General features: G+C 52.5%; 5 protein-coding genes across 6 annotated transcripts; 2 read left to right on the top strand and 3 right to left on the bottom strand.

Moving 5' to 3' along the window:
- Window positions 1-66: 66 nt before the first annotated feature.
- On the top strand, window positions 67-2,073 carry NCU06212 (trafficking protein particle complex subunit 6B). The gene is made up of 4 exons (XM_957835.3): window positions 67-1,218; window positions 1,323-1,440; window positions 1,514-1,603; window positions 1,662-2,073. Exons 1-4 carry the CDS (start codon window positions 770-772, stop codon window positions 1,791-1,793), a joined length of 789 nt encoding a protein of 262 aa, XP_962928.3. The 5' UTR covers window positions 67-769; the 3' UTR covers window positions 1,794-2,073.
- Window positions 2,018-4,377, bottom strand: tca-16 (tricarboxylic acid-16). Of its 2 annotated transcripts, XM_011395585.1 has the most exons (8): window positions 4,051-4,377; window positions 3,891-3,944; window positions 3,785-3,816; window positions 3,577-3,687; window positions 3,396-3,483; window positions 2,729-3,336; window positions 2,539-2,675; window positions 2,079-2,341 (listed from the first exon to the last, which is right to left on the bottom strand). In XM_011395585.1, exons 2-8 carry the CDS (start codon window positions 3,901-3,903, stop codon window positions 2,335-2,337), a joined length of 996 nt encoding a protein of 331 aa, XP_011393887.1. In that variant the 5' UTR covers window positions 3,904-3,944; window positions 4,051-4,377; the 3' UTR covers window positions 2,079-2,334. The 2 variants fall into 2 exon arrangements, with proteins under 2 accessions (XP_011393888.1, XP_011393887.1); XM_011395586.1 differs by lacking the exon at window positions 4,051-4,377 and having other exon boundaries at window positions 2,018-2,341; window positions 3,891-4,043.
- Window positions 4,378-4,500: 123 nt separating this feature from the next.
- On the bottom strand, window positions 4,501-6,285 carry NCU06210 (hypothetical protein). The gene is made up of 5 exons (XM_957833.3): window positions 6,073-6,285; window positions 5,882-5,976; window positions 5,764-5,787; window positions 5,566-5,687; window positions 4,501-5,485 (listed from the first exon to the last, which is right to left on the bottom strand). The coding sequence occupies exons 1-5, from the start codon at window positions 6,116-6,118 to the stop codon at window positions 5,320-5,322; spliced, it is 453 nt and encodes a 150-aa protein (XP_962926.1). The 5' UTR covers window positions 6,119-6,285; the 3' UTR covers window positions 4,501-5,319.
- Window positions 6,286-6,632: 347 nt separating this feature from the next.
- Window positions 6,633-8,519, top strand: NCU06209 (hypothetical protein). The gene has a single exon (XM_957832.2). It carries the CDS (start codon window positions 7,060-7,062, stop codon window positions 7,480-7,482), a length of 423 nt encoding a protein of 140 aa, XP_962925.1. The 5' UTR covers window positions 6,633-7,059; the 3' UTR covers window positions 7,483-8,519.
- NCU06207 (C-5 sterol desaturase) lies at window positions 8,341-11,238 on the bottom strand. The gene is made up of 2 exons (XM_957830.2): window positions 10,263-11,238; window positions 8,341-10,195 (listed from the first exon to the last, which is right to left on the bottom strand). The coding sequence occupies exons 1-2, from the start codon at window positions 10,508-10,510 to the stop codon at window positions 9,409-9,411; spliced, it is 1,035 nt and encodes a 344-aa protein (XP_962923.1). The 5' UTR covers window positions 10,511-11,238; the 3' UTR covers window positions 8,341-9,408.
- Between the last annotated feature and the right edge of the window lie 43 nt (window positions 11,239-11,281).

Here is an 11,281-nt window from a genome sequence, read left to right as displayed (position 1 = left end):
GCCAGGTGGATATTAACACCACCCATCTCCATCCCAAACAGCTGCCATTACAGTACACACCAATCATTCAGACGGCAGGCACCTTTCGAACCGCAACAACAGTCCTCCACCCTCCCCTTACAACACAACAAACGTATCTCTACTTGACTCGCCTCAAAACTCCGGACCAAGACGATCATTACTCCATAGCCTTTCTGTGTATAGTCCATACCCCAAGCATCGCGAATCACTCGATTTGGCCCTTGGCAAACGGCAATAGCCCCAGCAAGCACCCGAACCCCACGTACGAGCTCCGAGCTACCTGCGTCACCGCGATCTTCCGATAATCCGGCGGACCGAAAAAGACGAGATCGAAGTCAACGCACGCCAGTCGCGAACCTTTCGATTGAGGCTGCGCAAAGTTCCGACAACTAAACTCAGTGGACCGGCCACTTGTTCACACTTGCGCGACTCAAACGAACCGCCGAACTCCCTCTGCTACACCAGGGCACCGAGACAATCATCCAGCAACGCAACTGCTCTCCGGTCGGCATCAGCTAGCTCCTACCCGCAAGCGCACAACAGCTACGACTCATACTACCTTGCTTTACGTTTCTTCCTCGCAAACCACAGTACCGAGAGACATTAGATCCGCTGGTCAAACCCCCATCTACTCAACTCAACTTCCAACAACCACCTAGCTAGCGACGTATTTTTTAAGCACCAGACTACCAAAACCGAGACCAACCAACCAACCAAAACCAACCCGACCCAAGCCAAGCCATTCGAAATGTCCTTCGACACAATACTCCCCCCTTACAATGCCTCGGACCCAACCGCCCGCTTCCTCGCCTCCTCCTGTCTCGATTTCTTGCTCATCGAGCTAGTCCCCATGGCGTACAGGATAACCAACCAGCTCGACTCTTCTTCCGCAGAACCTTCGGCCTCTTCGGCTGGTGATGATGCGCAAAGTACAGCTACTGGACCAGCGCCAGGGGGGCCACAGAGGAATAGTGTATTATCTTCGCGTCCAGGGGGACTAAGTGCTGGTAGTGCTGGTGGTGCTGGTATGTTGGGAGCAGGGTTAGTGGGGGGAGGAGGGGGAGGAGGAGGAGGAGGAGGAGGGAGTGTGACGGGGAGTGTGAGTGCAAAGAAAATGGATGAGGATGAAGAAAGGGATGCTGTATTTGCTAGGTTGGAAGGATTGGGGTATAGGGTTGGGCAGGGGTTGGTTGAACGGTATGCTCTTTTCTTTTCTTTTGTTTGGTAATGGTCCTGAGGTGTTGCGCGATGAAAACTGGCCGTCGGGCAAAGAGTATATTGAAAACTGACGGTCTGACTAGATTCTCCCGCGACCGACCACGCTTCAACGACACACTGGACGTCATCAAGTTCCTCTGCAAAGACCTTTGGACGCTGGTGTTTAGGAAACAGGTGGATAACCTCAAGACGAATCATCGGGTATGTTTCTCCCTTTCCCTTCCCCCGTTCTTTATCTCATCGAGCTAGCTAACACCAAGACACACAATCACAGGGTGTATACGTCCTAACAGATAACTCCTTCCGCCCACTATCGCGAATGTCCGCAGAGACAAGTAGCCAAGCTATAGCCAGAGCGCAACCGGTACGTTGTCGGACACATTCATGATTATGACGCATGTTGCTAACAAACCCACCAAAAGTTCCTTTGGTTCCCTTGCGGTGTGGTCCGCGGCGCCCTCGCGGCAATGGGCATTACGGCGACCGTCACGGCCGAGTCAAGCGAGCTTCCTGCGGCGGTGTTCCAGATCAAGACGGTCAAGACGCAAAACTGAATGATTTGCTACTTTCAATTTGCACTTTAGCGAATGGGGCTTTGAAGCTTTTATACTTGATACATCGCTGCCTAGACCTTTATTCTCCGCACATGGCATAAGCCGGGCACTCTGGGCCCATTACTAGCGGTGTTTATTATGTTATTGTGGAAAGTACAGTTGTTTTGTTACAAAGCTCCATGGGACGTAGACGTGAGACGTTGGCAAAGAGCACCATAACAAGTATAGCGCACGATCGATTTTCACACCAATGTACCAATACACTTTCAAATCACTCGAGCAGAAGTGCATAAGATAATGTTTATTTTCGTCCCTCCAGCGACATAGTAGTCCAGTCTTTTCAGGCATACAGCAACCATAAGTACGCCCCCATATCCTTACATAGGGCGCAAAGCGGCGCTTGCGATAAGAGTCTCATTCGTCAAGGTGACGGGTACTGGACCCGGCGCACTGAGAGGAAGCTGATGACACGTGCGAGGGGAAGAGAATGGGTATCGGTCGTTCGGGTCATATCAGTCGTCGATTATCCTATCAACTTTTTTTACAGCCTAGAAAGGGAATGAGTATCAGTCCACCTGTACTTGAACTTCATATGGCTTGGTATTTTATTCTTCATCTACAGCTTTGTATGTGGTTATATATTGGCTATATGAGAGCCACCTAACCAAAATCATAGCCTGCATCATGCATGGCGATTGAGAAACGCAAGGGGAAATTTCACAGCAAAAATCAAAGGGGTATCTACTTCTGAGGGGGGTTGTGGGCAAAGTCAACGCCCTTCTGGATGTTGCCCTTGAGGCCCTTGATGGCAGCCTCGAGGAGAGTCTTCTCCTTCTCGGTGATGTCGCCGAGGATGTCAATAGCCTTCTCAGCACCATTGGGCTACAGATATGTTAGCCAGAAACACCGTAAATTTTGCAAAGACCGAAACTTACGCCGAGCTCGACGGGGACGGAGAAGAAGTCAACACCAGTCTTCTCCGCGATCTCCTTACCACCGGGAATACCGGGGAGATAGACGTAGGTGGGCTCGACAAGGCCCTTGGCGCCCTTGGCGGCCTTGAGGAGCTTCTCAGCGAAGCGATAACCGGCATAAGCCATGGAGAGGGTGGCAGAGCCGAGACCCTCCTTGGCCTTGACGACCTCATCACCACCGAACTGGACGCGGTTGACAAGAGCATCGTACTTGTCGTCAGGGATGGTGACCGAGGGGGACACCTTGCTGAAGAGAGGAACGATGGTCTCGCCGGAGTGCCCACCGATGACGGGGACAACGAGCTCCTGGGGGTTGCTATTGCCAGCAATCTCAGCAACGAAGGTCTCGGCACGGACAATATCGAGGGTGGTGACACCGAAGAGGCGCTGGGCGTTGAAGACACCCTTGGCCTTGAGGACCTCGGCGGAAATGGGGACAGTCGAGTTGACAGGGTTGGAGATGACGAGGATGAATGCGTTGGGGGCCACATCAGCAGCAACCTCAATCAAGCCCTTGACGATACCGGCGTTGATGTTGAAGAGATCATCACGGGTCATGCCAGGCTTGCCTGTGAGGAGCCAGTCAGTCTCTGCTTCACCATAACCAGCGGCGCGTATTGTTGCTTACGAGGAATACCGGCGGGGATGACAATGATGTCGGCATCCTTGAAGGCGGCCTTGGCGCCGTCGTTGGGGGGAAGGTAGCCGGTGGTTTTCTAATGCGCCAAGTGTCAGCAAGGTTCTGCGGGGTCCGTGGTATTTTCATGCCCTTGGCGACAACCAGCGCAAAGCCGGTGCTGACTACTTACGGCGGGGGAGGAGATGTGAGAGAGATCGGCAGCAACACCGGGGGTGTTGACGACATCGTAGAGGGCGAGCTCGTCAACGAGAGGAGACAGCTTGAGGAGGAGGGACAGGGGCTGCGGCACATTTGGTCAGCCATCCTTCCATCTCAACCTCTGATCCACGCGCAGTTCGGGCGCGGGATCTCCCATGGCCAATTGGGATAAGATTCACCTGTCCGATACCGCCAGCGGCGCCAGCAACAACTACGCATAATGTCAGCTTCCTGGCACCGTCGCCTCGACTGCAGGCAAGTGCTGATGGGCGTGGTGCAGCTTACCGGCCTTGACCATTTTGAAATCTGTAGACGTCTAAAGCGGGGGGAGGGGTAATTCTGGAGAGGAGAAACTACAGTCAGCTCTAGATCCTCACTGGTCGTCGATGTTTTGTTGTATGCGCAAAGGAGAGGAAAGCGGGAAAGGGAAGAGATCTTGACTCACGTTGATATAGACGATATGCGCAACAATGGCGATTCGTCAAGGTGGATTCGAAGGGTGGACTGTGAGGAACTCGGATCTGAAATAACGGGGGACTTCTGGATTCTGGGGGACGGGGAGCTCGTGGGGGAGCTTCTCTTTATTTACCTTAACCTATGCAGTATTATGTACAGCTGGGGCTCAGGGTTGCGGGGCTGGCGGCCAAGTGGACACAAGGCGTCAATGCCGTTCCTCCTTCCAGACAGCCAAATCGAGGCAATGATGCAGCAAGGGAACTGAAACGAGCTGCCCCGCTCTCTCTCGTTGCGCTCCCTCTTCGTTCGCGTCCCGTCATCCGGATGTGCGAAAATGGACCATTGGATCGGAATTTGGGGAAGCTGCGGAGTAAGCCAGTCTCCGTTGGCCGCGCCCATTTGGACGGTGTACACACCATGTTGCGCAGGCCTGAGACAATGCGCCTCAAAATCAAATTTATATTTAAATTCACATTGATAGTCACGGACCGTACTTGCGTAGAGGTACCCATTCAAGTTATTCGTCTTAACTCGGTTGTGAAGATAGTAGTATAAGTACATGTGCTACTTGGCCGTCCAGATTTCACATGATGCCGTTGATGTAGCCGCATCGAACACAGATCCATGTACTCGCTGTTGCATTGGTGAACACTCCATGCTGTCAACTTGCCGGGGGTACCTACGTCCGAACATGTGGTCTCCCGAGGTCCGGCTCGGTCTAGCGTCCTCGGGCAAGTTCGGGAGATCTGCTCTGATGTCATCCGAAGAGGCCCGCTTCCATACCGCTTCCATGGTCATGAGGCCAACAACCCATCCAGCTTGACGTCCCAAATCCAGGGGTATGCGCCATTCTTGTCCAGTCGAGGCCGAACTTCTTGGGATGCCGAGGTGTAGTTGCCAGAAGAGGTTGGTAGTAGACTCGGAAAAACGGGCATCATACCATCTTGCCGGCCGGTAGCCCATCCAACTCCCCTCATGAAATCACATATATGCTGAAAGCTCACAACATGACCCAGAACAGAATTGTGGTTGTTGTTGTTCGTCGATGACCCTGCTAGGGTTGATTGATTCATCTGGATATCAAACGCCATGGCCATCCCTGGAATCCGGGACTGGCAACCCTTTCCTGTCCCTTGAACCCCAATCCCATGCATGAAATGTTGTATGCGCCGCCTCTGTCAGCGAGGCTTTCCAGGCTTAATACACAGACGTCTCCCAGTGTCCCTGCATGCTCATCGTCCTCCACGCCTCAGTACATTTAAGCAGAGGCAGCAGCCTTCTTGGCGGCGTTGCCACGGAGCTTCTGGGCGGGCTCGGGCTTGACGGCGCGCTGAGAGCGGCGGATGGCGGAGGCACGGGCAACGGCGGCCTTGAGGAGGTCGGAGCGGTAGCCGGCGACCTGGCGGGCGATAGCCTTGTAGGTCCTGTGTAGGTTCGCATCATGTCAGCAATTCGTTCCGTGCTGTTGTTGGTTTCGCAGCTGTCATTGCCGGGGTATACTGACTTGCGGGCAGTCTTGTTAGCACCGAAAGCGACGGTGTAACGAGCAGCGGGCTTGTTGATGGAGCCAGCCTTCTTGGTGGTCACAACGACACCACCCTTCTCACCAGGAACAACGCCGACGGCCTATTCCAAAATTGTCAGTTCCATGGGTTCGTTCGGTCGGATATTCGACGTGCGTCGGTGAGGTTGCTCAATGTACCTTGTCGTTGACGAAACCAGCATACTATTTTCCCCAAACGTTAGCCAAACTGTCCCCTTTTCCATCTGTTCTCTGACCCAATTCGGTTGCTCGGGTTCGTCCTTTCGGGTGACCGTACCTTGCGGGAATGCTTGTTGGTCAAGTTGAGGGGATCCCGGGAGAACTGGACACCGCCACCAGACTTTCTCTTGACGAGGAAAGAGTTATGGGAGCCTATATGACCGCAAAAACAACACCGTCAGCTTTTCGCCATGTCCACACACTCCCCAAATCGGCCAGAACCAGAAATTCGACAGGATCAGAACTTACGGGTGATCTCCCAGATGAGGTCGGCAGAGACGTTGCTAAGAGACATTTTGGCGGGATCTGGGGCTACAAGAAGACCTAGGCGTTACTGGAGGCAGAGTCGAGCTTCTCGAGAATCGGGATCACAATCGACAATATCGCTGGATTTTGGCACCAGCACGGTGAATTGTCGCGCCTCAGTGTGGGCTCGCTTAGGTTTCCTAACCTGGTCTAGGGCCACCTGCCGTAGAGAAGGCTTGGCGCTACAGCCAGCTGTCAGCAGCTCGAGCTGCTTGTTGGACGATGGGGAGGGCGGCTGCAAGCATCCAAGATGTCACCTGCACAGGGTTAGGGGTGGCCTGTGCATACCGCGTCGAATTGCTGCTGGGCCGGGGGCGATGTTGGGGCGGGCACTGCTGCGCTTCAGTTTGCGACAGCTTCCACTTCAAGTTGTCACCCTTGCCCGCCGCATTCGTCATGACCCATGTCCCAAGCATGGCTGCGTCTTGGCAATCCTTTTTCGGGCGGCAGGGCGGATATCATTCATTCGAGATTCTGTCTGCGCCGCGTGTTCCATCTTGTGATCAATTTAACTTATCCAAAAACCTACCATCCCTCACCTGCCGCGGACTTTGTTTGCAACAACCGCCCCGGGCCTAAACATGTCGTGACTTGTGTTCTTTCTCCCAGTCCTTGTTCATCACCTCCTGACAAATCGTCTTCGTTTCTTGACTCGCTTCCTTGCAACGCGACTACACTATTTGACTCGACTTACATCAGCAGTTACCTCTGCGCGCGCAAGCGGCACTGCAGGCACCAGAAGCCGTACCGGACCACCCGAAGCACGAAAAGTATCGTGATCGTATCTTGCGCGAAGCCCACTGCATGATCACAATTCCTTTGTCCTCAAATCTACATTTTGCACTCGACAGCCTCGCTCTTTTTGCAACCATTCATCGACCCATACACACCCGTCCCAAAAACGAAACGTGACAGAGACAACCCGCCAAAATGATCAACCTCCTCTACGCCCTCATATTCTTCACCCTCCTCTTCTCCACCACTGCCTACTTTACCCGCTACACCTGGCTGCCGCCCTTCCTTGACGCCTTCGACGCGATAGAACCCTACCTGCGCCGCGCTCCCGGCGGCGAATACCTGTACTCTCGATTGCCTTTTACCTCCAACTCGTTCGAGGAGGATATGGAAGCCGGTCTGTCGTCTGCCGACTTTAATCTTGCGGGCAACGTTGGGGGGAGCGACGGTCGCGCTGGCTTGGATGATGAGGCCAAGCGGGAAATCCTCAAGATCATGAAGAGGAGGAGACTTCAGTTCGACGACGCGAGGAAGCTGTACATGGAGAGGAGGTTCAAGGCGAATGGCATTGGAGCGGATGGGTTGCCAAGGGATCCCAAGTTCGTGAGCTTTTCGTGAGCGGTACAAGCGATAGCGCGAGCAATGGGGATAGAAATGGCGAGAGGGATGGAGAATATAATGGATGGGGATAGTCACAACGGAACTAAACGAGAGAATGGGCGCGAAGGCGGAAACTCACCACCTCAACCAGCCAGCCGACCCGCGGGGTATACACGAGACGAACCGACAACAAGGATGGGCGAGGTGCGCAGAAGCTTTGGGAAGGGAAACATACATCCTCTGTCACAGACCAACGGACAGCCCATACCAAGCAACAATACTTCGACTCGACTATACGCCAAGCCCTCCGTGGAAACGCAACCGCTTTTTACCATTTTGAACACATAAACTACACTACACTACACATTTTGACGGGCTGGAACCGACGAGTTAACCAACTAAAAACACTCATTCGACCTTTTTTTTTTTCTTTACTACTGCTGTCACAACAACTGTACCAACACCAACCGACCGTTATACTATCGTTACAACATCACTCACACGTTTCCTTACTCTTTTTTTTCTTCTTTTCGTTCTGGAGGTCTTGTCTATTCTCTCAAGCGAGCAAGATTTGGCGCAGAAAGGGCGATGTGGGGGGCGGGTGTCTGGCTTCGTTCTGCCTCTTAGTTTCTTTTTATCCCCATCTATTACGTTGTTGCGTTTGATGGTGGGCAACTCATCTAGTATCTATTCAAGCTAGTCAACCATGCAGAACCCCAAATACCCATTAGCTTTTCCCTGTCGACTCCCTTCTGTATAGTGCCCCCTCACTACCTCACATCTGCGTGCTGTCGAATTTCCAATCTACTCTCAGCGAACCCTATAGTTCTGCTCCTCTTTTGCACGAGGTTCTAACTTGAGATCATACTATCCAAAGCGGAAGTGACAGGAGGCCTCCAGTTTCGCTTATCTCCGGTTCAACGGGGGCGTTCCAAGCTCAGAAGCAATCTTAGCGTTTGCTTGGCCTTCTAATTTATGTTGTACCTATGGTCTTGTGTTGTGTGGCTTGGCCATTTCGTTTCGGTTTACTCATATATGTGATGCCTCGCCTTGTTCCCTTGAAGATGTCAGGAAAGCAAGACATGCTAGTAACACTGGTCATACCTACCAGGATACTGAATTTGGAAGTACATGTCGCCTGTGCCATAGTGGAGCGATGGGTTGTTGTATGACTTGGGGACAGTGACCGCCTAGGTTTGTGTTGTTTACTCGGAGGCTGGCTCTCATCCTTTGAGAACTATCTTCTTGTGTTCTTTGCCTGTCTGTGTCATTATATATGGTCATCTGAACGGCAACCTTTCCAGCATATGTTTCATTGCCTCGAGGGACAACAGATAGATCCGTACATGATGCGTATGTGCAAAGATGCGGGTATATATAAAATGATATAAAGTATGTACAACGAGTAGGTTATTAGAATCCTTCTAATGGACAAACAGTGAGTGACCACTGTTTTTGTTTTTCTTGAATGTGTTGTTATTAGCTCCATCCGTCCCAATCCAGTTACCTATATTCAGTCATTCCATCATTTGGTTTATGAGACTAACTCCTCCTTCATGGTGGGTACTGTATTATAGTACCCTCTTGCCTTTTGTTAAGCTGGTCCGGCGCGGCGGGTTTCCAGATGGTATACATCCGTATCCAATGTGGTGTACCGCCGTTCTCGTTCGTGTGTTGAGTTGTCATCGACCGCCGTCCGTGCCACCATCCCACATCGCATGAAGGGTCGCAGATCCTTGGTGTCAGCCAACCATTCAACCCGGGTCCCTGATCCAGGACCATAAGACCGGGTGGCTTGGTCTTGGCCGGATGACGCTGATTCGTTAATCCCATTTGTCCTTTTTTCTTTTTCTTTTTTTTTTCCTTCCCTTGAGGGAGAAAAAAATGACATCAACCAGAACTGGTGAGATTTCTATTCCTCCTCGTTTTTTCTCGCACTTCACTCTATTTCGACTTCTTAGTCTCGGTCGGCTCGTAAAGCCGATCATCCTCACCCTCCACCTCCTTGACAATCTTCTCCATCTCGTTGACCTGCTTCTTCCACGTCGTTGTGCTCATCTTCTTCTCCTTCGCGAACATGTCACCGTCGGGCTCCCTGTAGCTGCCGCCGAGGCGGTCCCACAGCGTGGTGAACTGGCCGTAGTTGTAGTTGAAGGCGAAGTGGTGAACCGAGTGGCAGGCGGCACCGTTGATCACGGGGTTATTGGCATAGTACTCGCCGTCGTGGATCATGATGGTCCAGAAGTTGATAAACACGAAAAGGCCGACGTACGCCATCTTCTGGAGCGGAAAGATAAAGGGGAAAATGTGGTAGGGGATGCTCTGGGCGAAACCGTCGATGGGGTGGAAGGCGTGGCTGGCATAGGGAGTTGGCATGATCCACTTGTGGTGAGGCTTGTGCAGGTGCTTGTACACGAGCGGGTGGTGAAGGCCACGGTGGATCCAGTAGATGCCAAAATCGGTGAACATGATGAAGAGTGGGAACTGGAAGAAGTCGTACCAGCGACCAGGACCCTCGGCCGTGGTGTCGTAGAGGAGTGAGTAACCGCGCACTTCGGCAACCAGGAAGGGGAATGTGAAGAACGCCATGACGGGCAGGGCGGCGTTGGTCTGCTTGATCTCGAGCCAGACCTGGTTCTTAAGGAACTTGGGGTGCTCCATAGTCTTCTTGTCGAAGACGAAGATGTAGGAGAGGGAGGCGAAGACGTAGTAGGTTACGAGACCGAAGAGCCTGTGTGTAAGCCAAGGTTAGCGTGTTTGCGCCCAACTCGAACATGAAAAAAGGGGTTTGCGCGCACCATAGTATTAAAAAGAGCGATAGAGCCTGACGGTAGATGTTGTCTCTTGTCCAGATACTCTGGTAGGCCGCCTGCGAAGGCTCGAGCGAGAAGAACTTGGTCGCGGGCTCATACACCCAGGACGAGAAAGCTTGTGCGGTGCCATTGGTCTTGTCGGGGAAATCATAGAGAGCAGGTCGTGCTGGTAGTAGCCAGGCGTACATGTAATCGAACATGAACTGGTCGGTGACCTCGAGGACCACGTCCATCTTGACGGTGGTTGTTGGGCTTGCGCGCCAAAGAAGGGATAATCAAGTTGAGTAACAGCAAGCCGAGCAAGCTTTGTGTTCCAGGCCCGGATCAAGACCGTGTCGGGTGCCTGTAGATAAGCAACAAGGGGGAGAAAGGCGTGGGTCCTGGTGGGTAGCCAAAAGGAATGATGGAATGAAGGACCGACACCGGGAAGAGACCGCGGCGCAGAAGGTTTAAAAAGAAAACAGAAGAACACGATGAATAATGGGAAAGAAAGAGTGTGCCGCGAATCCGATACAAGATGTGTCGCTGGCAATAAAGTGACAGGCCCAATTTCTCATGTCATAACCACCCCTGAACGATCGGCTTCCCGAACGAGCGTCGCGTCGAAAACAAGCGGACCTTCGTCGAGCGTGCCAAGGCCCGGGGACGAGGGTAGTTGTCCTTGCTGGCCCCGTAAATCCGTGGGCTGCTCCGAACAAGGACAACAGAAGCTCTCTCGCACGCCTGCGATAACGGTGCAGTGACAAGCGAACGGGTTGGATTCTGAGTGAAGACAGGCATTCTTGAAGGTGGAAGATAAGTAAACAGATATCTGCAGTAATTTGTAGCTTGAGCGTCACAGGCCAGCAGGAATGCGGAATATTTGCTTCCCACAATGAGCTTCGTTGTTGAACAATCCATCAACATCATCATCGCCAATAACCCCTTTTTTTTTCAGTTTTGCCCCAAGATCTAATCAAATCTGGGCCCCGAATGGGCCGCTCGTCTTGCCATCTCCGCACCGT

This window comes from Neurospora crassa, linkage group III (genome assembly GCF_000182925.2).
Source record: "Neurospora crassa OR74A linkage group III, whole genome shotgun sequence".
In the NCBI taxonomy this organism is placed as follows: domain Eukaryota; kingdom Fungi; phylum Ascomycota; class Sordariomycetes; order Sordariales; family Sordariaceae; genus Neurospora; species Neurospora crassa.
The sequence above is the reverse complement of the archived record's forward strand: the minus strand, read 5'-3'. Positions and strand labels throughout refer to the sequence as shown.